Source organism: Leptonychotes weddellii, chromosome 3, assembly GCF_054177405.1.
Source record: "Leptonychotes weddellii isolate Sample4059 chromosome 3, ASM5417740v2, whole genome shotgun sequence".
NCBI lineage: Eukaryota > Metazoa > Chordata > Mammalia > Carnivora > Phocidae > Leptonychotes > Leptonychotes weddellii.
Window position 1 is genome coordinate 70,711,893 of NC_138371.1, and position 27,498 is coordinate 70,739,390.

The 27,498-nt window shown below is 35.7% G+C and overlaps 1 protein-coding gene across 5 annotated transcripts in view; it reads right to left on the reverse strand.

Moving 5' to 3' along the window:
- ARL6IP6 (ARF like GTPase 6 interacting protein 6) overlaps positions 1–27,498 on the reverse strand; it is a 188,831-nt gene that overhangs the window by 150,490 nt on the left and 10,843 nt on the right. The window contains exons 3-4 of one of the 5 annotated variants that reach the window (XM_006747351.3): positions 26,594–26,726; positions 2,789–3,627 (exon numbers count right to left, since the gene is read on the reverse strand). In XM_006747351.3, the coding sequence (XP_006747414.1) occupies positions 3,534–3,627; positions 26,594–26,726 (227 nt within the window). In that variant the 3' untranslated portion in view covers positions 2,789–3,533. Of the gene's footprint in view, positions 1–2,788; positions 3,628–14,252; positions 17,417–17,827; positions 21,027–24,103; positions 25,060–26,593; positions 26,727–27,498 lie in introns of those variants that run through there. The other 4 variants (XM_081814446.1, XM_081814447.1, XM_081814448.1 and 1 more) reach the window with 4 other exon arrangements.

Sequence of the window (27,498 nt, forward strand, 5' to 3'; positions counted from 1 at the left end):
GAAATTAGTTGAAAATAACTGGAAGTTCAAACTGCCACATGGTAATTTTGGATTCTTTATGCCACTAGGTAATCTGGCAAAAAAGAGGGTTGCCATGTTAGTTGGGGTGTTTTAACGTTATAATACAGTTGCTGTCACATGTAAGAACAGGGAAGAGTATAGAGGGAAAACTGAAGACTCTCTGAGGTGTGTTCTTGTATTACCATATTTGGTGGTAAAAGAAACAAGAGCTTAGTCCTGTCTAAAACAAACTTGGTCACTGTATTAGGGAAGAAACCTAATTGGTCAAGGTAGCAGCCAAGACAAAAGTAAAAGAACAGATGCAGAAGTAAAGTCTCATGATCCAGTTCTTAAATAAAACAGTAACTCCCACCTGTATTTTCTTGCTGTCATACATAACATGTATTTAAACAAATTTCCCATCTCTTCCTGCTGTCTGTGTTAGTATTAAAATGACTGTTCAGGGGGGAGCCTGGGTGGCTCAGTCGGTTGAGTGTCTGACTCATGATTTCAGCTCAGGTCATGATCTCAGGGTCATGAGATCAAGCCCCACATCAGGCTCCGTGTTGGGCGTGGAACCTGCTTAAGATTCTCTCTCCCTTTCCTTCTGCCCTTCCCCACTCATGCTTCTAAAACACACACACACACACACACACATACTGTTCAGTGTAATTTGCAGAACATCAATGAGAATGTGGTAAAACTAGAAAAATGAACATGAAGGCCTTGGCCTTGGATGTAGTAAATGATAGCTGCATTGTTAGGCATGAGTACATTTGGAAATTTAAGTATAAAAGGAATAGTATATGTGTGGAAATTGAACAGCCAAGAGTGAAGTGTAGTGAACATTTGTCTTTGTCACTACCCGTTCACCCATCCCCAAAGAATTCCAGATGCTACCCTCAATTACAGAAGCCAAAAGAGTAGGCACATAACCCAATCTTGGCCAATTGTGCACTCTCTCCAAGGACTCCAAACCCTTAGCTGATCTTGCAAGCAGCAAGAACAAATGACAGGAATGATTCATTAGATCATCCTGACCAGGCTGTTCCCACTATCAAACAGTCCCTTTGCTTCCTCCTTGAGTACTTTTCTCCTCTAGTACTCTCCTGGTTCCTGCCCACCAGTTCTGAGAGCGACTGGATATCCCATTAAATTCCCTTTTCCTTAAGTTAGCCAGATGGTTTCTGTTGCTTGCAATATAGGGCCCTGATACAATCAAGAACAGAGCAGAAATGAAAAAATAGACAAATATAGAAAATCTCTTTTAAAATGTTTTACTAGAAATCTATCTTTTCGAAGAACGTACTTTTGATATTGGATATTGTAATGGACTGCAGGTTTATCCCCTCCCCAAATTCATTTGTTGAAACTCTAAGCCCCAGTAAGATAGTATTAGGGGGTAGTGCTCTGGGAGGTAATTAAGTCATGAGGGTGAAGACCCCATGATGAAATTAGTATCATTATAAAAGGAAGATAGCTGGCCCTCTCTCCACCAAGTAAGGATATAATGAGAAGAAGACAGTTCTCTGTAAGCCAGGAAGAGGTCTTCACTGAAATCCAATCTTTCTGGCACCCCTGTTGGCCAGGGGTCACTGGCCCAGAGAGATGAGAAGCTAGGACTGACCTAGCTTTGGTTACATACCTATCCTTATCAATCACTCTGCTATGGAAGTAGGATGGTTTATATTTGGAACCTATGATGAACTGGAGAGAGGAACTTCCCAAGAAAGAGGAGTGCTAGTCCAGAAGAACTATCTTACAGATATACTTCTATATGTATTTATATTATATATACATATAATATCTTATAGATACCTACATATAGAGGGTGTACTGTAATATTTTTCTTAGTCATAGGACACAAAGAATCTGGAAGGAGCTATCCAAATTGGGTGGGGTGGGGGGAAGGTTTGGAAGGGTGGAGAGAAGGAAAATTAATTTTGTTACCTGTATGTTCAATTGCAATGGAAGAGCTGGGAGAGGGTGAGGAGAAAGAGAGTAAAAATAAATTCATTTCGACCACTTTGGAAGGAATACTTTAAGCCATGGGATTTGTATATGGATATAAGTGTATACACACACACACACACCCCTCCCCCCATATTAATCTAACCACTTCAGATAATTTAAATTGGAGCAGCATTTGTCATTTCCAATGGAAGGTTTCTGAGTAGCAAAAATGTGTTAAGACTTTTAGAAATATCATTAAATCATTTACTCAGTAACAACACTTAGCACCTAAGAGGAACACACTGCACATACTCATTTCCCATTCAGCCTGAATAAGTAGTTTTGCTACACAATGCTTTCCTAATAGAAATTTTTCTATGGCCAGGGTAAACGGCATTTTAAATAGCTCATCTTTCTAAAATTGAAGAGACTTTCTAAACAGGTATTTAGAAAAGAAGTAGGAACAATTAAGCTTAATGACTATGAAAACAAAAACAAACACCACAATTGTAGAAGAATATTTAAATATGAAAATTATGAAACAACACTATCAAAATACCTTTTCCATTTTGGTAACTAAATCGCGGAGATTAAAAACAAAGTAGTTCAAGCATTTCTAAATATAAAAATTTCAGATCTATTATTTATTAAAAACAAAATAGTATCAGTTCCGTTGGAGTAATCATATACACACGAAGACAAATATTTGCAAATGTGGAAACAAATAATGAACAACTTCAACTTTCTCAAACATTTTAATGGCTTAAGTAATTTACTTTTTATCAGACTTTTTTGCTAAAATAGGTTTACTTAATTTTAAACTCAGATCAATGTGTTTGTTTTTTGTGGGTTTTTTTTTTTTTGCTTTTTAAAAAAAAAAAACAAAATACTTATTTAAAATGGTAGGTATTAGCTTTCCACCAGCTAAAAAATAACATATACATTTGTCTAGATGTAGCTATTTAAAAAACATATAAATTCAATATGTAGTAGGAAAATATATAAAAAAACACATAAGGAATTATACCATTAAAAAATATAAATGCACCTTCCATTGATTATGATTATTGAAAACTAAATATTCTGATTTCAAAGTAGCTTCTATAAAATGTCGAAGTAGTAGGCATTGTTTGCTTTTCTAATATCATGAATAAATAAGAAGTATTTCTATCTCATTTAAACAGTCGACTAGTATTTCTTAGCAAAAATGTAGTATTATACATAGCATCCCATATTCAAGTTTTCACGTTTGAATTCCATGAAAATGTTTCTATAATTTATAAGGACAATGCACACAAAAGTAAAAAGACGAGGTAAACATCTCACATTTTTAAGAAATTACTTGAAACTTAATACTCAGATATTCTCAATGCCTAAGTTCTAGAATGGTGCTTACGAAGGTCCTCCATTTACAAAAAAAAAAGAAGGTCCTCCATAATGACGATGATATGACATATCTGAACCACATAACAGCACGTTTCTTGGTCTTCTGAGTAGACAAATGATGAAATGATGTTCTTCCCTGTTATTACAAAGCAATCATGACTAAGTTTTGCCAAAAATATTGCTTCGGTGTGGGTTTACATGAGGCACCATGCTACAGTAAGAGCAGCAACAATGCCATTCAAAATTGCCATGCTATAGCCCATGTGGAAAGAATGTCCAGTCAGTTTCCTAGGGGGAAAAAACAAATGAAAAAAGGCAAATGTAATTTGGTATAACAAAACACCATCAATTTTTATTGAAAATGCTTACAACCTAAAAATATGTTTCCCTAATATTTTACACATATTAAAAGAGAATATTGGACATTTACAGGATTAGTGAATAGAGTGACCTTAAGTTCTCTGTCAAAAACTGTCCTGGTTATCAAATATAATTTTTCAGTTTCATTAGAGCAAAATGTTCAATTTAATCCCTTAAACTTCTTTACTGTGTTTCATAGTCACTGAGTTTATCATAACCTAATTCTACAGTATAAATCTTGTTACATTACAAGCATGTTCTTTCATTAATTAGCACTGTTTCCCTGTCTCTTGTTCTCACTTAGAACTAAAAATATGTATTATTTCAGGTACTTGTCCTGTTTGTACCATTTTTAGATTACATGAAGAAACTACTCTTTCTGTAAGCACTAAAAACAGCACTTGTCCATATGTGAGTCATAAATCAGATTATGTCTTTTATAGACATTTCAGTTCTCAACTTAATAGGTTACTTAACTGAAGTGGCTTTCAATGAGTTCCTAAGTATCAGCAAAGACACATCTCGTTTTATGATTACTATGAGTGCCAACTAGCTTATGTGCACAGATTTCCCCTGACATTTGATTCCTCTATCTTACAGCAATTTTACTTATTTTACTACATTTTCTTTAACATTCCCTCCACTAACTACTGCAATAATACTCTTTGCTTATCCTCATAAAGATGAGCCATGCTAAAAAAAAAAAAATAGAAGCTAATATCCAATTGGTGCCGGAGGAAGAACAGAATCTTTTCCTCACTGGAACAATCCAAACTGAGGACATACAGGGAGGTGCACTGCAGGAATAAGAGCCCAAAGTCATTAATAGTAAGAACCCTGGACTTAAGGTCACCATGCCTATGTCTTCTCCTCCTCTCCTAAGTACAGGTCACAGAAAGGGAGGTACTTGGATTTGAATTAACATTTGAAGGATTCTAGCCCTAAAAGATCTGTGGCAGGGAATGAAGAAGATACACTCCTCAAAGGAGTGGAACTGCTGGGTTATAAGGTAAATGTAAATTTGACTTTAGTAGAAACATCAAACATTTTCCCAAAGTAGTTGACTACTGTACACTTCTACTGGCAATGTAGGAGTTTCAGTTGTTCCGCACTGTCACCCACATTTAGTATTAAAATTAAATTAAATAAATAAAATTAAATAAATAAAATTAAAATTAAATTTTAATTTTAGTGGGTCTGTTGTGGTTTTAATATTTATTTTTCTGATGACAAACATACTTATTGCCCATTCAAATATTCTCTTTTTTGAAATTCCTGTTCATCTTTTGCTCATTTTTCTATTGGCTTCCAGAGCTCTTTGCATATTCTATACACAAATTCTTTGTCAATAATCACAAATATCTTCTTCGGTTTATGGCTTACCTTTTCACTCTCTAATAAGATCCTCTTATGAACAAGTTCTTATTAAATACAGTCCAATTTATTTCTTTTTAATGGTTAGTACTTTTCTGTGGCCTTTTCAATAAATCTTTCACTACTCCAAGGTTATAAAGATATACTATTTTTAAGAGAAGCTTTATTCTTCCTTTGACCTTTTGGGTCTATAATTCATCTAAAATTTTTGTATATTTATAAGGTAGTGGCCAATGCTCCTGTTATTCCTTATGGATATCCAATTCTTTCATCACAATTTACTGAAAAGACCATCTTTCCCCCTCCTTAAATTGCTGTGGTGCCTTGTCCTAAGGCACATAACCATGTATGTCTGGGTCTGTTTTCAAACTTTCTATTCCATTCTTTGGGTCTGTTTGTTTATCCCTGATAAAATCAACAACTTCCTATACAGCAGCATTAGCCAATTAAAAAAATTTTGTGCTACATAACTGAAATTAATGTAACACTGTATGTTAACTAAATGGAATTGAAATAAAAACTTAAAAAGTCAAAAAGAAATTTTATGCTAAAAGTAAAAGATCCTTAGAATGAAAATTATAAAATCTTAGAAACACAATTAACAATGTGCAAGACTCACATGAAGATAATCATAAAACTTTACCGAAGAAGATCTAAATAAATAAAAAGATATCCTGTGTTCATGGAATTGAAAACAATATTGTAAAAATGGCAATACTCCCTAAACTGATCTGTAAGTTCGGTACAATTTCTCAATTTTCCTTTCCAACTGCCTCTTTCTGCAGATATGGACAAGTTGATCCCAAAATTCATATGTCAATAAATCTGTCAAAACAATATTGAAAAAGAACAAAGCTGGAGAACTCATACTTCCCAATTTCAAAACTTAACACAAAGTAATCAAATGGTATGGTACTGGCATAAGGACAAACATAGACAAATGGAATAGAATTAAGAGGCCAGAAATAAACTCATAGATCTATAGTCTTTCAACAGAGGTACCAAAGACCACTTAGTAGGTAAAGAACAGTCTTTTCAACAAATGGTGCTGGGACAACTGGATGCAAAAGAATGAATTTGATCCTCTAACTCATATAATATACAAAAATTAACTCAAAATGGACCAGACCTACATGAAATAACTAAAACTACAAAACCCTTAAAAGGAAGCATAGGTAGCAATTTTCACAATCTTGAATTAAACAATGATTTCTTAGATAAGCAACTAAAGAAAAAATAAATTGGATTTCATCATACTAAAAAACTTTTGTGCTTCAAAGGACAATATCAAGAAAGTGAAAAGACAACCCACAGAATGGAAGAAAATATCTGCAAATCATATATATAACAAGGATCTACTATCTGAGATATAAATAAATTCTTATGACTCAAAAAAAAGACAAAAAATCCATTTTTAAAAAGGGCATAGCAGGATGCCTGAGTGGCTCAGTCGTTAAGCGTCTGCCTTCAGCTCAGGTCATGATCCCAGAGTCCTGGGATCAAGCCCCGCATCAGACTCCCTGCTCAGCAGGAAGCCTGCATCTCCCTCACCCACTCCCCCTGCTTGTGTTCCCTCTCTCGCTGTCTCTCTCTGTCAAAAAATAAATAGAATCTTAAAAATAAAATTAAAAAAAAAAAGGGCATAGCATTTGGATAGACAGTTCTGCAAAGAAGATATACACAGGCCAACAAGCACAAGAAAGGATGCTAGACATCATAAGTCACTCTAAAAATGCAAATCAAAACCACAATGAGATAACACTTCATACCCATTAAGATGGTTATAACAGAAAAGAAAAGAAAGGAACAGGTTATTGGTGAGGATGCGGAGAAATCAGAAATCTCACACATTGCTGGTACAACATAAAATGGTATAGCATAAGAGAGTTTGACAGTTCCTCAAAAAGTTAAGAGAGTTACCATATGATCCAGCAATTCCATTCCAGGTATATACTCAAAAGCTAAAAACATGTTTTTACACAAAAACTTGCACCTGAATGTTCATAGCAGCATTATTCATAAGAGCTAAAAAGTGGAAACAAACCAAATGTCCACCAACAGATAAATTAAACAAAATGTGGCATATCCATACAATGCAATGTAATTCAGCCATAAAAAGGAAAGAAGTACTGATACAGGCTACAACATGGATGAACTTTAAAACCACTATACTAAGTGAAAGAAGCCAGACATTAAAGACCACACTTCTGGGGCGCCTGGGTGGCTCAGTCGTTAAGCGTCTGCCTTCGGCTCAGGTCATGATCTCGGGGTCCTGGGATCGAGCCCCACATCGGGCTCCCTGCTCCACGGGAGGCCTGCTTCTCCCTCCCCCACTCTCCCTGCTTGTGTTCCCTCTCTTGCTGTGTCTCTCTCTGTCATATAAATAAAAATCTTAAAAAAAAAAAGATCACACTTCTGGGACTTGTATGATTCCATTTACATGAAATGTCCAGAATAAGCAAATCCATAGACAAAGTAGAACAGGGGCTTCTAGGGTCTGGAGGAGGGGATGATAGAGGAGTAACTGATAAGTATGGGATTTTCATTTTGGAGTGATGGAAATGTTCTGGAATTAGAGAGTGGTAATTGTACAACACAGAGAATACACTAAAAATCACTGAGTTATATGCTTTAAAATGGTGGGTTTTATGTTATGTGAATTATATTGCAATTAAAAATAAAACTTTACTGAAAGACATTAAAAGAGTATCTGAGTAAAGAGAAATAACCTACCATAATCTGGGAATACTCAAGACTGTAAAGATATCAATTACCTCAGAAAGAAACTATAAATTCAGTGAGATCTCAGTAGTAGCTCAACATAATTACTTTGGTGGGAAAATGATACTTTGGTACTAAGTTCATCTCACACAGTAAACATGCAAAAAGAGCAAAGAAAAATTCTAGAAATCAAGTCATAACATAAAAACAAAGTAGTTTTAAAAAAAAGAAGTTACCAGAACCAGAAAAAGACACTGGAATAGATTTTAGCATCCAGAAACAGATCTATGTTTGTATAAGTTATATAGGGGCTGGGGGAAGAGGTGAGGAAATATACGTATGGAAATTTTACATTTTACCAATAGGCATTTTTAAGACAGAAGGAACAAAATTGACAATTATTTCAAGTTCCTTCCTCTTTTTCCTAATCATGGTTTTTCATTTATCAGTGTAGGAGAAATCAAGATTCAGCTTATCTTCAAAAGAGCTATCACTATATTTACACAGAGTAAAAAGAACTGGTGATTTTAGGCAGTTTCCTTTCAGCCCTTTTATTTTGTGATCCCACAAGTTCTATGAATATTAAGAAAGAATGAGTAAGATTAAAAGGGGGAAGTGCCTGCAATTCTAGTGTTTGTAGGTTCTTGAAAGGCTCACTCTCAGTGTGAGGCTCAGAAGGTACTTATGGTCTATTACAAATTCTTTCTTAATTTTATTTATTTTTAAGATTTTATTTATTTGAGAGAGAGCACACACAAGTGGGGGGAGGGGCAGAGAGAGAGGGAGAAGCAGACTACCTGCTGAGCAGGGAGCCTGACGTGGGGCTTGATCCCATACCCTGAGATTCTGACCTGAGCAGAAGACAGACGCTTAACCGACTGAGCCCCCCCAGATTCCCCTCTTTCTTAATTTTAATTTGCATGCATGTATAAGACAAGGCACTACTGGTCTTACACAAAATAAAAAGAAAATCCTACTGGCCCAAAGCATCTATTGTGTGTTGTTTCATTCAGTTTTATCATGAGGTTTACTAAGGATTCCAAAATGTTTCTTATTGTTATAAGTCATTCATGACTTTTTATTTCATGATCTGAAGTAGTCACACACTGCAAGGCAAATGGTAATAAAAGGTTGGGAAAATTGGGTGGAGTACATACAATTTTTGCTCATTAATTCTTCTATAATTTCATGAAGGGAAAGGTATGGAAAAGGAAAATGATAAGCTTGATCAAGGGTAGCACTTTCCAGGGACACCTGACTGGCTCAGTAGATGGAGCATGCAACTCCTGATCTCAGGATTGTGAGTTCAAACCCATGTTGGGTGTAGAGATTTTTTAAATAAAAAAATAAAAGGGTAACACTTTCCTCTATTATATATTTTAGACCAACAAAGCAAAAACTTGATCAGATATAAAATAAAGAAATTTCTATCCAGAATAAGTAAAACTTCAGCATCATTTAATATTAATACTGTCAAACCCACAAAAGTAGGTAGATAATACCTAGCCCTGTCAAGCTGATTTTTGTCGTGCCATACAGATTTCTAATTTGGACTATACTACTGAATAGGTGGAAAACACACACACACACACACACACACACACACACACCCAAAGAAATCAAATCCCATCATCTCATAGCACTATTTAATGGAAATATTTAACTTTGAAAACCTTCCATTTTATTTCAGCATTCACAGTCTCTGAAATAGGCTTAAAGAACTTCTGAAAATGACATGACTATTTTTAGAGATTTGCTACAATTATTATTTCAAATATCAATGAGACCAAGAAAATGAATTCAAGATAAAATTCCTTCCAAGCCACTCACATTCTTTCCATATACCTAAACACACTGTAACAAATTAATATTCCTTCGAAATGCTTTTGTGTCAACTGTATGTAAAATATAAGTATGGGACGCCTATGTGGCTCAGTTGGTTAAACGTCTGCCTTCTGCTCAGGTCATGACCCCAGAGTCCTGGGACGAGTCCTGCATCAGGCTCCTTGCTTAGTGGGGAGCCTGCTTCTCCCTCTGCCTGCCGCTCCCCCTGCTTGTGCTCTCTCTCTCTCTGACAAATAAATAAATAAAATTAAAAATAAAATAAGAGTGGAAAAAATATGGTTACAAAGATAGACTCGTTATAATAGAACAAATTCCATACCCTAAAATAAAAGTTATAAAAAAGATACTATTTGGTTCTGGTTCTAAAGACTTTCTTTCCAATAATAAAGAATGCTGCAATGAAATACTTATTTGGTTCCTGTTAGTGTTTACGCATTTAAACTCTAGTTAGGCAGATATGTGTTTGAGTGTCAGCTTTGCCACTTACAAGGGGTATGAAGGGAGAAACTGTCTGACCTCTCTGAGACTCAATTCCCCAAAATGGAAATAAAAATACAGTCTTCCCTTACACAGCTGAGAATCAGGTGTCTGGCACCTAGCAAATAATAAATGTTAGGCTATATAGAAAAGAAAGTTGGCTACAGATGAGATTTTTAAAAATTCTTTTGACATTCTATTTCATTCTCCCTTCCTTTAAGCAAAATACCTACAACTAGACATATCTCAAAGCCAAAACAAAAAAACAAAAAATAAGATTATACAAATAGCCCAGGAGGTAGATAGAAGAAAGAAACTAAAGAATTATGGGTTTGTGTATGTATATGTACATTTCTGCTTGGTATTACCGTCTTCCTACAAATTCATAATCATTTCCCTTTGTAATTCTCTAGAGAACTTAGACTTCCAATATTTACATCCAGATTTTGTACTCTGGAAACATACTCTCTAGCAATATATTTATATTGATATTTAATAGTAACTTATAAAGTGAATAAGTTATAAAAGAATTATATTTTAATTATATTTTATAGGAATGGAATATTTATAAAACTTAAGATTCAAATTACTTCAATGATTCTGGAAATTAAAAGGAACCACATTAAAACTAAGGTACTGAATAAGACACTACCAAAAGTTTCAAATAAATTGCCTTTGTTTATTTAAGAGAGAGACCAACAGGTTCTAGCAGGTCTCCTTTCTTGTTTCATGTTGTTTATTGTTTTTACTGTAGCACTCACTGGTTGACCTTGAACTGAATCTCTATACTACATACCAGACTACACTCTATTGAATTGAAATCTTCATTCTTATATCACATTAATTCCAATATTTCCTCTCCCTAAGTTCCCGCATTTAAGACATGCTTTTATGACAGAATTCCCCCCATTTGAAACAGTCATTTCAATGCTAACCAATTTTGCTCTAAGCAGAAAGCTCTCTGTGCTTACCAGAATAAGAAGTTTATATTAAGGGTCCACAATAAGAACCAACTGGCTATTTGTTTCTGTGTCTGACTGGCTCAGATGGAGATAGGATGAGCTAGTTGGTACTAATTTATTCCCCCTTCACACATGTGAGTTGCCTTTTATTTTTTGTTCTATCCCTGGCCAAGAAATCCCCAATTCCCAAAGAATTTTAAGCTGTGTGAGCTTCGGTTGGAATAACTATCAGTTCCTCATCTGGAATCAAAAGTTCTTAACCAAACCCAAAATCTGAAGGAAAATACTAAACACCACTACATTTCAATTACTTGCAAAGTGTATTTCCTTTTATGTTCCTTTCAGAAACACAAAATGACACAACTTCTTTTGTATTCTTTTTCCTAAAAATTACTTATCAAAAATTGCTGGAGAGAATAAAGATGTGTGTATTCCAACTAATTTTACCAGTGCTATTTAGGACATAAGGGTTAGAATTTTAAAAAGAAAGCTTCCCTCCCTTAGGAATTGCTGTCTCTCGTTAAGGAAAGAACAACATACATTCACCCGTTACTTTATACTCTGATTCTTTATTTTATAATTTTCTCAATTCTCTATTCTTTTACTTCACCAAAATTTACATAATGTATTATCTGTATCAGGCATTATATATGGGAGATAGAGAAATGAGCAAGAATCAGTACTGTCCTCAGTATTGCCTTCAAAGACAAGAGTCTGATGACACAATGTGCTGAAGTGTTAAAAGTTTTAGACAGCATTACTGGAACATAAGGGAGCTGTCTGGCTTGTAGAAGGGGAGAGATTCTACAGAAGAGTTAATGCCTGATCTAAAACTGAGTATGAGGAAATTAGAGTTCTAAAGAAATAACAACATGTATAGAAGCAAGAAACAATGGAGGTGGTTAATGGTTTAGTATGGTTAGAGTAAAGGATCTGGAAAGCCAACTCTCTTTCAACTGGAATTTAATTATGGCTCTAGTACTTACAAAACTACATTAACTTACCTAAAAATCTAATTCTTTATCTTTAAAATGAGAATAACAATTCCTCTCTATAGTGTTTCTCTGAAGACTAAGATAGCATTAGCAATATTTGTTACAGTGCCTAGCATTTATTGAGCACACAGACAATAAATGCCAGCCTTTATTTTGTGTCCTTGACTGGCTGGAGTTACTGAGAGAGAAGGAAGAACTGAAGGCAATGCCAGGTTTCTCACCTGAGTTACTGGCTGGATAAAATATCATTCACCACGATTGGGAAGCCAGGAGAAGAAACAGGCTGGTGGGCAGTGAGAAATAATGAAGTCAATTTTAGATATACTAAACTGAATTATGCCTGCAGGACACTGAAGTAAAAATTCCCAGCAAGCAACAGGAAATACAAATAAAAACCAAAAGGCAGGTTTCTCAGGAAAGAGCCTCAAGGCAGGCCAGATAAGACTTGGAAGTCTTCAGCCAACTAGTAGCAGCTGAAAAAATAATTCCACAAGTGAGAAGTAGTGATCAGAAGGCTGAAAGATAACAGGAGGGAGTGGTGTCATAGAAATTAAGAAAGAAAAAAATTCTGAGGAGGAATCATAAGCCATCTCAAATAATGGATTGAAAAATGCACGGGGCACCTGGGTAGTTTAGTCTGTTGGGCATCCGATTCTTGTTTTCAACTCAGGTCATGATCTCAGGGTTGTGAGATCGAGCCCTGTATTGGGCTCTGCACTGGGCCCTGGGCTGGGCACAGAGCCTGCTTGGGATTCTCTCTCTCCCTCTCCCTTTGCCATCCCCTCCCCAATGTGTGTGTGCATGCATGCGCACTGAAGCGCTCTCAAAAAAAAAAAAGGACATTAAATTTTGTAATTAGGAGGACTGCAGTCAATTCAAGGAGAAAACAATTTAGTGTAGGGGTAAGTGCAAGATACCTCTGCTAGCAAATGCAGTCACTGTGGAGACAGGGCCTACCCCTTCTCTATTTTTCCAAGATGCTTAGAAGTGGAGAGGAGAACTGGGCATGAGGATTTTTTTTCTCTACCAGAGGAGAAACTCGAGTGTTTTAGAAATATTCTAACAAGACGACTAGCTACAAAGGGAAAGGCTAAAGATACATGAAAAATGGAATTGTACGGATGGGCAGGGTATAGGATCTAGAGCAAAGGAAGTAAAATTAAGTTTGGGCAGGTGGAAGGACGCTTAATACTCTGAGAGAAGAGAAATAGGATAATGGGTGTGTATGTAAAGTAAGTTTATAATCCTGAGAAGGGGATGGAAGAAGCAGTAAGTTCACTCACAATGACCTTTCTGTGACTGGAAGTGGAGCCCACAGAAAAGAGTATGATGTGATAAGGCTTTGGAATAGCCACAGGGGGGAAAAAAGGAGATGGATCAATGGATGGATGGATGCATGGATGGATAGTGCTAGCTGAGATTTTAGTTCAGACTACGAGGGTTGTGAACTCTGTTTACTCAGATCTTAGTTTGGATGATTCAACTCTGCCTCATTATTCCCTTTATATGGAACACCACTTTTAACATTTCATTAGCTTTGCTCCAGGCTCTATCTCCTACTTGACCTTTCTTTTGACCTCTACAGTTTTGCAATTTTATAGGACAGGCACATCAAACTTTTTTCTTTACACAAGGCCTGGTAAAAGGAAGCCAGTTTTTCTTAGAGTTCATAACAACTGAACAACAAAAATTTGTATTTACTTTGGCTTTCCTATTGTAAAATTTCAATTAAAATTATTTTCCTCGCCACTAAATTATGTTTCCCACTCCACTTCTTAACCCTGAAAAACATTTCCCAAACTTGGCAAGGAAGTCACTTTGGATTCACAATCTAAAGAAGTGAGTAAAATAACAATGGGCTTTAGAGCAGCTGTCTTATTTTATTTTAATTTTAAACATCCTCAAGTTGTAAGCTTTCCTGCTTATTCAAATGGCAGCCTTTTGTTGATCTTTCATTACTACTTTAGTATCATCACTTATTCATTAAAACTCAGGTATTCAGTAAGTTATTAAGTTTATCAATAAGGTATGAAGCAGTTACTTGTTTTCCAAAATTGAAATGTGATTTTTAGAAATGTGTGTCATACCCTTCCAGCTATAAAACTAGCCAATTAAAATTATATAAATAGACAAGCCTACCCCACCTAATATATATATATATATATATTTTGCCCCCAAATTAAAAATCTTTTGTAAGCACCATCTAATTTCAGAGTAGTCTCCTAAAGCAGGGGTTGGCAAACTAGGACACACTTGTCCTGCACCTGTTTCTTTTTACTGGAACATGGCCTCACTCATTCCTCTAGGTATTGTCTATGGCTGCTTTGGTGCTAAAAATCAACTTATTTCAACTTTAAGGCTATGTGAGAGACCATATGATCCACAAAGCTAAAAATACACACCACTTGGCCCCTTACAGAAAATGTTTGCTGACTTCTGTTGTAAAGCCCTCCTATTCAAAGTATAGTCCATAGACCAGCAATATATAAGCAACGCCTGTGAATTTCTTGGAAACTCAGAATCTCAGACCCCACCCCAGACATAATGAATCAGAATCTCTATTTTCAGCTAGATCTTCCGGTGATTCTAAAAGCCTCAAAGTAAATACTGTTGCTCATTATTTGGAAATCTACAAATTAGCAAGGAGATTTCTAACTAGACCGTCACTTCAGAAATCTATCCCAATTACTTTCTATATGAAAACTTCAAATTCACTGTAATTTTAAACAAAGAAATAGGTTGAATGAACACTTATAAAATTTGTTTCACTGTAGCATCATGTTCTAAATAGATTTCATGACTTCTTTGAAATTTTTTATGACAGGGAATTCAAGTAAGAAATCAAGTAAGAGACTACCTGAAGAGAAAAATTTCTCCTACTTCTTTCTTCCTATTACAGATTTACCTTGTCAGGACAGTGGCTACACACTGGGTATATAAGTGTGTTTATATATGTACATTCAAAATAATCTCTTAGGATAAAATACAGCAAAATATTTTTAGAATGAAGTATCAAAGAATAAGATTAAAACTATCTTGTTAGTTAGCTTACCAGATTTTAAAGTATGGTTATATTTGAGTGGAGTGATATACTTCAAATGCATACACACAACCATATACACACATATTCACGTATGTATATAGTCATAAGGTTTTACTAATCAAGAAGATTACAAATACAGAAATAATTATGAACTAGTCTGTTAACACTAGTTATATCTCAGGTTATTTAAAATGAGACTCTGCAAGCCTTTCACCTTCAAAAGTATGTAATTCTGGGGGCGCCTGGGTGGCTCAGTCGGTTAAGCGGCTGCCTTCGGCTCAGGTCATGATCCTGGGGTCCTGGGATTGAGCCCCGCATCCGGCTCCCTGCTCAGCGGAGAGCCTGCTTCTCCCTCTCCCTCTGCCTGCCACTCTGCCTACTTGTGCTCTCTATCTATCTGTCAAATAAATAAATAAAATCTTTAAAAAAAAAAAGTATATAATTCTGTGCTGTTTTATAATGAGCTTGTATTAATTCTATAATCACAAATTATAAATCAGTAAGGACAAATTTTAAGTCATGGTCACTGTCCTAACAAACTTCTAAATTATTGAATAATAGAAAATGCTATTGAAATATAAAGTCATTAGAAACATGACTGTGGGGCGCCCTGGGTGGCTCAGTTGGTTAAGCAACTGCCTTCGGCTCAGGTCATGATCCTGGAGTCCTGGGATCAAGTCCCACATCGGGCTCCCTGCTCAGTGGGGAGTCTGCTTCTCCCTCTGACCCTTCCTCTCTCATGCTCTCTGTCTCCCATTCTCTCTCTCAGATAAATTAAAAAAAAAAAAAAATCTTAAAAAAAAAAAAGAAACATGACTGTGTACTGACTTCAGGGTTTCATGATAAATCTGAGGTAAAGATTATCTGGATAAATATTTACTTAAAAGATGTAAAAGGTAAGTATAAACATAAACACTTCACTGTAATGTATCATTCTTAAAAATACGTGGGAGCTGGGGTGCCTGCGTGGCTCATTCAGTTGAGCGTCTGAATCTTGGTTTTGGCTCAGGTCATGATCTCAGGGTCCTGGGATGGAGCCCCTTACTGGGCTCAAGGACTTCATTATAAATAAATATTAAAATAAAGTATGTACCATCCTAATGGAGCAAGTTGACTTATCAATCTACACATTAGTAAACTATAATAGAATTCAAAATTTCAACTTTAAAGAGTTTCCTTATTTTTAAAAAGACTTTATTCTCCTTAGCATTTTATTTCATTTCCTAGCTATACTGCCAACTTCTCTGGTCCTACTATCTCCTGTATAGCATAAGGATGGTCTGCATGAGGTCTTTAATCCCTTTTGGATCTCAATCCTGCAATAATTATCCCTCCCTATACACACTAGTCTTCTATCTAAAATTTTGCCAACTAGAAATTTTAACTGAGTCATAATCCCATGCTTTGCCAGTGTGATATTAACTAATGTAATGACCTATGGGCACTGAAAGATCCTAAAGATGAGCAAAGTTCTTTAAAATGGAATTACATATGTATACATTTTATTTTTTTTAAGATTTTATTTATTTGAGAGAGAGAGAGAGAACGTGCACAAGCAGGGGGAGCGGCAGGCAGAGGGAAAGGGAGAAGCAGGCTCCCTGTGAAGCAGGGAGCCCAATGCGGGGCTCGATTCCAGGACCCTGAGATCATGACCTGAGCTGAAGGCAGATGCTTAAAGACTGAGCCACCCAGGCACCCTCGTATGTATACATTTTAAATATCTCTTATTGTACTACAATTCCTTGAAAATCAGTCAAAGGGAAATAAAGGTGTATCTGGTTGGATGAAAGTATGTATGTATTAACCCACAGTTTATCTATATATAGCAATCTACTAGCTTGCAAACTGAATAAAGTCAAACATTTTAACTTTATTCACCAGTGTGTTGAGGTAGAAAAATGCCCCAAATCATCCATCTGTGCTGAGTACTATCTTGATTAAACAAAGTCCTTATTCCATAGGAAGTTAGGGCAAATAGTACAAAAGATATAAGAATAATGGGTTCCCAAGTCTTTAGATTTCATGAGTCAGTTAAAAAAAGATTATTTTGAAAAAAGGAAGTAACTGACACTGTGTTTTGTTGCCAAACTTTCACTTTGCCAAGAACAATGTTTGAAAATCACTACTATCTAGGGGCGCCTGGGTGGCTCAGTCGGTTGAGTGTCTGCCTTCGGCTCCGGTCATGATTCTGGGGTCCTGAAATCGAGCCCCGTGACGGGCTCCCTGCTCAGCGGGGAGTCTGCTTCTCCCTCTCCTTCTGCACCCCCCCATTCATGTGCTCTCTCTCAAATAAGTAAATTCTTAAAAAAAAAAGAAGAAAATCATTACTATCTAATATCAGCATTATTTCATTAAAGAAAGTGTCTATATCAAAAGAATACAAGGATAAAATATCAAAATAAGTAACAATTACCAATAAAAGATAATTGGCAGCCAGTAGTAGGCCACAGTTAGATGTCTAGCTTAAAAAAATCCCAGTTAAGAAAAGAAATACTCTGGGACCATGACTGCTTTATCACCTGGTATATCTGTTGCTTTAATTAGTAAACTTACACTTATTGCCTATGAGGATGGATATCATTGTTTTTATCCCATTTTAGAAAGGAAAAAATTAAGGCTCAGAGACACTGACTTGCTCAAAAGTTCTTCTGACAGTATATGGTGTAGCCTGGATTCAGAAGCCACCCCTTTTTTCTTTTTTTTTTAAAAGATTTTATTTATTTATATGAGAGAGAGAACATGAGTGAGGGGCGGAGGGGAGCGGCAGGCAGAGGGAGAGGCAGACTCTGCTGAGCAGGGAGCCTGACGTGGGGCTCCATCCCAGGACCCTGAGATCATGACCTGAGCCAAAGGCAGACACGTAACTGACTGAGCCATCCAGGCGCCCTGGAAGCCACCTCTTCCATCTTATAAGCCCTTTCATATACTAGGCTCCCTCTTGTGATTTACAAAGATTGTTGACACATAAAAAGTTCCAAGAACAAAACTGGCAAGTGCTATCTCTCAAGTATTTCTTATCAGTGCTGTTCTATGCACATGGACACCTGTGCCTTTTCAGTAACCCATACATTAAACATTGTAAATTAACACAGGCAAAAGCCATAGCAAACAGGTACAAAGCAAATACTCACTTGCTACATTACTTCATGAAAACAAGGAAACCGAGTATGATTTCTTACTGGATTTTGTTATATCTATTTAAGTCTCCATTCAGAACAATAATGGAATATATAAGACATGCACATATTTTAACCCTTTACTTCAAGAAGCCACAGTGCAGTACCTCAATATATTTATTAATAGTGACCACACTGCAACTGATGGCTCCAAACAGTATCTAGATAATGAAACTTCAGGATGCTCAAATATCAAGGCCAAGTTCTTGATCTATCTCCTTTGTCAGTAGGTTTTCTCTCCTACTGCAATTAGCCATCTGACATCTGTTTCATTAGTTCAAGGCAATAAAGAACCTGATTCAACAAAGAGGCAGCTCTCCAAAATCTTTATGAAAAAGTTGTAGAGTCAACTTATTGTGCTCAATGTTCAATCTAGTGTGCCTGGAAAAGGACTTCTAATTTAAATACTAAGTCACCCACTTACCTTGACCTCTAAGACTCGTATCACTGCCAAAGAATCCATGACCCCATTTCTTTTCTTTTTTTAAAAAAAAATATTTTATTTATTTATTTGAGAGAGAGAGTGAGCGAGAGAGACAGCACAAGCCGGGGGAGAGGCAGAGGGAAAGGGAAAAGCAGACTCCCCGCTGAGCAGGAAGCCTGATGCAGGGCTCGATCCCAAGACCCATAGATCATGACCTGAGCCGAAGGCAGACGCTTAACGGACTGAGCCACCCAGGCCTTCCCAGGACCTCATTTCTACTATGATTTTATTATTGTATTTGTTCGTATCTTCTTAACCCCCAAGAATTAAAGCCCCCAAAGTTAAGAAGGACAAGAAGTTAGAGAAAACTCTTTAATAACAGAAAAATAAACCTAATGTTGAATAAAAAAAGAATATTCTAATACAGCAATGCCAATCCTAAAACTGGAATTTTCTAGGATTAAATATTTTACTCATTGTATGTTTCCCTTCTACAACACATACTCATATATAAATGTAACGAAAATATAAATATTTCAGCATATGATTACATCCAGGACACTATACATAAAAAATAACACAGAGGCGCCTGCCTGGGTGGCTCAGTTGGTTAAGCATTCAACTCTTGATATCTGGATTGTGAATTTAAACCCTGCGTTGGGCTCCACGCTGGGCATGAAGCCTACTAAAAAAAACCCACATGCAAGAGTATCAGATCACATGTGTTAATTTTTAGTCTGTAAAACGATTACCAAAAACCGTTCACCAAAAAGCAATTCACACAAAAACCAACTGTTCACTTCTACTTTACTTTGCAGATTCCAAATAGGCAATATACTTAAAAAACAAACAAACAAGGCTTTAAAGAAATAAATTAAATTTAATTAAAAGCATGTGTTTTTTTGCAACTATCTTCATATTTACCAAATATCACTTGTGACTGGAAAAAGATATAGAAAGGCAGATAACTCAGAATGATCCTGACAAAAAAGACCAACAGTTTCAGGAAGGCAGCAGATAGCTCTCGGTTTGTTAATTAACTATGAAATACTGTAGACTGCCAGTCAAATGCCACAGATAATATTTAAAGCAGGTTTAGTGAAAAGACGCTACTCTTCATTTGCACATTCCTAGAAGTCATGACATAATACCAATAATTGTAAAGTTTCCCTACTTTTTGACCATGAACTCTGCATCAAAGAAGTCATGATTACAACCAATAATTCATTCTATCCTCAAAAAGACTCATCTTCACTTGTAATATTCATGATGATAAATTTCTTAGAAGACAACAGAGGTTTTATGAAGAACTAAGACACTCTCCAAAATCTACAACACGTGGTGAATGCATGACATGCTATTTGTATAATATTTTTCAAGAAGGAGAAAAATTATTTAAAATCACTTTCTCAGCAAGAGATTCAATAATCCAGACTTTGGATTCAGATAGCCAATTAACCAGAAATCTTACTTTTTTATATTACCTTTGACCAGCATTAAGGTTAAAATTTGAAATTTCCAGTAATACTTGATTTTGTTCTTTTGTTGTTGTTTCTTTTTATTTATAATCCTTGATTTCTATAATACAGCCCATCCTTAATAACTTTAAACACAAGCATTGATTTTTTTCTCCTTGAAAATAAGTCTCTGTGGGTATTTCTAGCATAAAATAATAATCCTATGCCTACAAAGTTAACTTCTTGGCTTGAAGGTTATAGTCATATGCTGTTAAATTTTAATTTTTGTCTAAATGTGCATTTTTTCATTCCAACAATAAGACTTTTGTTAACTAACACTATTGACTGCAATGAAGGAACACCCTTAACTTAAGAATGCTGGTTGGCCTTGACCCTTGACTGACTCTACAGATCTTAAAATCACTACAAAAGCAAACAAATTTAATGACTTCTTTCACTATTTTTCGTATCACTGTTATTAAATATTTTGATTCTTAATTACAAAACAAATGAGCTTTCGACATTGTGCTGTTTGCTAAACCCATCACTTTTTATATTATAATTTTTCCACTAAATTTATTTCTAGACTACAAAGTAACATTTCTACCCTAGGTGGGACCTATTATAATAATTGAATAGTTTTTATTTTTAGCACGCTGAAGAACTATAAACCTGCAGCTACATCACTGCTCCACTAGATGGGGCACAGGTAATGTGAAATTCACTGTTAGGAAATACGCAGCTTCTAGGCACCCCTAGCCATACCTAACTTCCCCCCCAATCAGGAGGACTTAAATAACGAGTTACCTTTGCGTGGGTCGGTCACATACCTAGATGCATTAACTCCTGGAAACTATAATTAAAGCAGATAACCACAATGTGAAATACTGATTACATATATAATTATATTTGCCTGCTTGGCAATCACTGAGAAAACTGAACGAATGAATGGGGAAAACTAATGTGAAGTGAACTGGAGATGTTGATTAAGTAGACTAGAAGAGAAAAATAATGAGTAGTGAGAAGTTGGGAAAGCCATATAGACACTTTAATCTGAAGTTACTGCCTCTGTCTCATTATTTAACATGGTAACATTTTCAGAAACTAAGAAAATAACTTAAAAGTATAATTGATCCAAATACACAAAGAAAATGCTTCCTAATAGAGAAGTCTGCACGTGTAACATTACAGTATACCTTTTAACTCAAAGTTTGCTAAGTCAGTATAATAATTTTTCTTAATATGCCTTTTGAAGTCCATTAAATACCTGTCTGAAAACATACTTTGCAAAGTTCTTTATTTTGTTATTTCCTAAAGGTCCTGTGCTTATATAAAAGTGAAAATTTCTAAGTTTTGTTATGGACTATGCTTGTCCCCCTTCCACACTCTCTCCCATTTATATGCTGAAACCTTACTACTCAGTGTGATAGTATTAGGAGGTGAGGCCTTTGGGGGGTAAATAGGATTAGATGAGATCATGAGAGTGAAACCTGATCTAAGCCTTGTAAGGATACAATGAGGAGGCCATGTGCAACCCAGAAGCTCTCATCAGAACCCAACTAAACTGCCACCCTGATCTTAGACTTCCAGTCTCCACAACTGTGAGAGGAACAAATTTCTGTGGTATATAAGCCACCCAGTGTATGGTACTTTGTAGTAGTCTCAACTAAAAAAATTTCTAACAAACATAAAAGAATATGAAAAAATAATGAATACAAGAAAAGGGTTTTATTTCTAATCTCAACTCTCCCAATGAATTATTGATTCAAATTGCTGATTTCATTAGACCTTTCATGTAATATTTACTAAATATCAAAAAATGTTGTTTTTTCTTCCCTTGAGGAGTTTATGTTTTTAGGGATAAACAACCGAGAGCCACAGTAAACATAGTCCTCTCAATTTTTTTTTCCACTTCTATCAATTAGCTTATTTAGGGGGAAAAATAAGCCTAAATGTTTAAAATCTGCAAAGGAGAGCAAAAGACTGCTTTTTTTTTTTTTAAAAGATTTTATTTATTTATTTGACAGAGACAGAGAGGGAACACAAGCAGGGGCAGAGGGAGAGGGAGAAGCAGGCTCCCCACAGAGCAAGGACCCCGAGGTGGGGCTCGATCCCAGGACCCTGGGATCATGACCTGAGCCGAAGGCAGACGCTTAACGACTGAGCCACCCAGGCGCCCCAAGACTGCTTTTTTAAATAAACCAATTAGACACAATTATTTTACTCTCATCATGTTTGATATTCATGGTGCCAGAAATTAAAAAAATAAAGGAAAAAGTCCCTTCATTTTATGATTCTTAACTATCCTGCTTTTCTTTGGTTTCTAGTGAAGCAAATCCCTGTTTAGTAAATTATCTTAGAATCTAGCTATCATTTATTATTAGATTTCCCTTTAAAAATAAACTGACATCTATGATGACTGGTCTTTAAAGTGTATTTAAAACACTGAAAATTCAAAAGAAATACCGAATGGAAAAATGTTCCAACATAATGTTAAATAAAAAAAGGTTTATAAAACAGTATGTATACTATGATCCCAAGTTTAATTTTTAAAATATGCAAAGAATGGAAAGATATACATTAAAATGTTGGCAGTCACTTTCTGTTTATGTTTTCCCGTTTTTTTGTTTGTTTTTTGAATTTGCAACAAAGAATTTGCACTACTTTTATATAATCAGGAAAAATATTTATATTAACATCATTGTTTAAGTTATAAAAGAATACATAGACTGTTACAAAGATATTTTTGTAAATGCATGATATTGCAAATTAATGAAATACATCAATCAGATTTCTAAGAAAATAAAGTTTCACTGAAGATTTCAACTTTCTCAAAAGGTAGAGAAGTTGTTTCCTAGTACAAGCTCTCACTCTACTGGTGACATAGAGAATATACTTATTCTGACATTTCTGAAGTACAGCTACTGCATTATTTTCCACAAGCACTAGATGGCAGGGTTTTCACTAAAAAACTCAGTTTCACCAATTAACACTGTATTATATGCCTTTGTTGTCTGTGGTTTCTGTTAATATGCCATCGTCTATCATTATATTTATTATATACCTTTTTTGGACTGTGTCTGTATCAACACAAGGTAATTTTAAATTACAGTTTCACTCATGGCCTTGAGTATTTAACAGCTGATTTATCATATATAAAATTAAATTATCCAACTTATAAATTGAAAGGAATTCAAATATATATATGTGAACATAATGTACATATTTCAAAACTGTGGTTTTAGGGCTGTATTAAGAAATATGCAATCTAAGTCTCTAATCTAACACTATCTCATATTAAAACTGAATGAGTAAGAGCAGCTGGCTGGCTTGGTCAGTGGAGCATAAGACTCTTGATCTCAGGGTTGTGAGTTCAAGGCCTACATTGGGTGTACAGATTATTTAAAAAAAAAATCTTAAAAAAAAATTGAATGACTAGGGCGCCTGGGTGGCTCAGTTGGTTGGGCGACTGCCTTCGGCTCAGGTCATGATCCTGGAGTCCCTGGATCGAGTCCCGCATCCGGCTCCCTGCTCAGCAGGGAGTCTGCTTTGCCCTCTGACCCTATCCCCTCTCATGTGTTCTCTCTCATTCTCTCTCTCTCAAATAAATAAATAAAATCTTTAAAAAAAAAAAATTGAATGACTAATAACACACTGAAAACAGAGGTCATCAATACTGGTTCTAGTTTAATTAAAAAATGCAAAGATGGGGCGCCTGGGTGGCTAAGTCGGTTAAGCGTCTGCCTTTGGCTCAGGTCATAATGGGGGGGGGCAGGCTCTGGAATCGAGCACCATGTTGGACTCCCTGCTCAGTGGGGAGTCTGCTTCTCCCTCTCCCTCTGCCCTTCCCCAGCTCATGCTTGCTCTCTCTCTTGTACTGTCTCTCTCTCTCAAATAAATAAAATCTTAAAAAAAAAAAATGCAAAGGTAATTTTTTAAAAAGATTTATTCATTTATTTTTAGAGAGAGAATGTGTGCACGCTTGAGTGAGCAGGAAGAGGGGCAGACAGAGGGAAAGAATCTCCAGCAGACTCCCCGCTCACCACGGAGCCCCCCACTGGGCTCTGGGACTAGATAGATCCCATGACCCTGAGACCATGACCTGAGCCAAAACCAAGAGTCAGATGCTCAACCAACTGAGCCACCTAGGCATCTCAAAATGCAAAGATGATTTTTAAAAAATTAGTTAAATGCCCACAGAATTCCAGTTATTTAAGAGAATACTGAAATGCTTTTCTCTAACTCCAAAAGCTTCTAACATCTATAATGCTTATGAATTTTGGTGGGGGTAGAAGAGAATCTGCAAGGGAAAATGATATTCCAGGAAGAGAAAACAGCAAGAGTAAAGTCATGGCATCTCAAAAGTACAGTTTATTCAAGGGATGCCAGGGTTATCATAGGGTGCAATGGAGAAATAGCTGAAGATAAAGCTGGAAAAGTTGGGTAGGATCACTTGGGGAAGGACTGTTCTGCTGTACTTGGGAGTCGACATCATTTTGAAGGCAGTGAGAAAACCACTGAAGACTTTTAAGCAAGGAAGAGCTGTGACTAAGATCTGTTTTCACAGAGGTAACAATATACGGGATGAATTCAAAGAGTGAAAGTTTGGAGAAGGGGAGAAGAAGGACTGAAGTTCACTGGCCAAGGCCTTATAAAGGGCAAAAACACTGAGGGTACAAAGACAAAATATTCCAATAACACTTCAAAACGCAGGAATGAGTACATTTGGCAAAGGATGAATACAGTGAATAAAGGTTTCAAGCCTTGATAAGTGGATGGAGACTGATGTCTTAAAGACAGGCTAGAGTCTGAATAATTTTAAGTGCAAGATGCTTTCTGATATCCAGGCTGCAAGATCTACTAGCTAGAAACAGGAGAGAAGTGAGCTATAAAGAAATAAAAGGAAAAAAAAATAAGATTATGATTTTTGGTGGCTTATGAAGAGTCTCATTATATTATCAACATTAGATGCATACCCCTTGTTATCAAGTAATTAATGTTATTGAGCAGCAAGAGTATAAATTTGAATTGAACACAATATCACATAGCAAAATAAATTTTGCAACTGAACAGTACTAATGTAAACTATGGGATGGTATTGCACCGTTGGGTATAACTTAGTCAATTTAGATTATTAATTACTCATCAACTACTTCTAACACACATATACAAAATTTACTGGCAAGTATATGATTTATGTTTCATATAGAGATTTATTAAGATGTTTAAAATACCCACATACAGGGGCGCCTGGGTGGCTCAGTCCATTAAGCGACTGCCTTCGGCTCAGGTCATGATCCCAGGGTCCTGGGATCGAGCCCCGCATCGGGCTCCCTGCTCAGCGGGAAGCCTGCTTCTCCCCCTCCCGCTCCCCCTGTTTGTGTTCCCTCTCTCGCTGTGTCTCTCTCTGTCAAATAAATAAACCTTAAAAAAAATAAAAATAAAAATAAATAAAAAATAAAAAAATAAAATACCCACATACATTTCATCTGAAGTGAAGCCAAAAGTTTTAAATATAAATTTATAAGACAGAAAAATATAAGTTTACTAATAATAAGAGCTGATTATACAATGATTATTAATAAATATTGTGAGTATTAAACTTCCTATTTATAGAGTCCCTCAAATAGATTTTATTTGATCTCTACAAGCTGTCTATGAAGCAAGCTGGAGCTGGTAGTAATAATAGCAACAATAACAACCATAATACTCTGGCAACACACATATCTTAAACTAGAATTTATTTTCTACTCTTCACTTTTCCCCAACCCCTCAGTTTGTGGAACAAACTAGACTTCTTAGATACTCTTATTTGGAAATTTATAGTATTTAAAACTTGAGCTTTCCTGACATAAATAAACTAGATTAGAACACTGCCTACTGAATTTTCTGCAAGTCTTTGAAATACAGAAAATACAGACCAACGAAGTTTAATGTTGTTCCACAATGAAATGCATCTAATTTGATCTAGACATATAAATTAGGTGCCGTAAATGCTTGCTAATTATTACACAAAACTGAAATCTAAGGAGAAGTCCAATCCAATTATTAAATTGATAAAAATCTGACCATTTATACATGCACTTAGTAAAACTTTCACATTGCTGATATAAATTTAGCCTTCGTCAACTGTTTAAATGAAATTCCATCCCAAAAGGATAAACAGCAATCAAGGTTTCTTTTTAGACATTTCTTGAATTTCATTTTTTAAAAAACTATTGCATTATCTAGGTAAGGAGTTTAAAATATTCTCCATTCATCTAAAGGCTGAGCCAAACTGAAAACCTTAAGTCATTTATATTTTATAGAGGCAGGGACCTCCACATGTTATCTTACATATAAGCAGCCTCTGGCTCCTATCTGTTTTAGCATTTCAACAGAGGTGGAATGGATTTAAAAAGAAGAAACAGGAATACTTACTTGAACTTGGCAGGTGAAAGAGGAGTAGGAGGAAACATTCCTGGTTCAAAAGAGTCAAAATAAGTCACTGTCCAAGAAAAGCTACAGCAGGAGAATCCAGCAGATAGAGATATTATAAGTAGAGTCCAGAATCCTTAATGGGAAGAGAGGAGGAAAACTTTAATTATTAACACCAAAGCCATTTAAATTAAACCAGTATCTTCATGTTCAAAAGATCATGTGTATTTCTGAACTTCTGAATTGCATGTAGGTGACATAAGAGATTTGAGCTTAGTACAAGCAAACCCATGCAAAAGTATAAAATACTAAAGCACAATTAGAAGTCATATCATTTTGGGGCGCCTGGGTGGCTCAGTGGGTTAAGCATCTGCCTTCAGCTCAGGTCACGATCCCAGAGTCCTGGGATCGAGCCTCACATCTGGCTACCCGCTCAGTGGGGAGTTGCCTCTCCCTCTCCATCTGCCTCTCCCCCAGCTCATGCTCTCTCTCTCAAATAAATAAAACCTTTTAATAAAAGAAAAAAAGTCATATAATTTAATATCTTAACATTTCAATTATAAGTTAATAAAATAATTACAAATAGTTATAACATTTTATAGTTTAATATTTCAATTATTTAACATTGGAAAAAGAGTACAAATTTAACTTAAGAATATAAGTTATCTTCAGCTTTATAAAATTCAACTATAGATAAAATGGTTAAAATACTTCACTGTTAAAATGTCTTGACATTTTTCATTTACTTTGTGAATCACAGCTTGCTATCTTTTATTACCTAGTATTAAGTGACTCCTTTCTTTCCATACCATGCACTTTTGACATACGAATTCACTGATATGAGGAATTCTTAATCTCAGGAAACAAACTGAGGGTTGCTGGAGTGGTGGGGGGTGGGAGAGATGGGG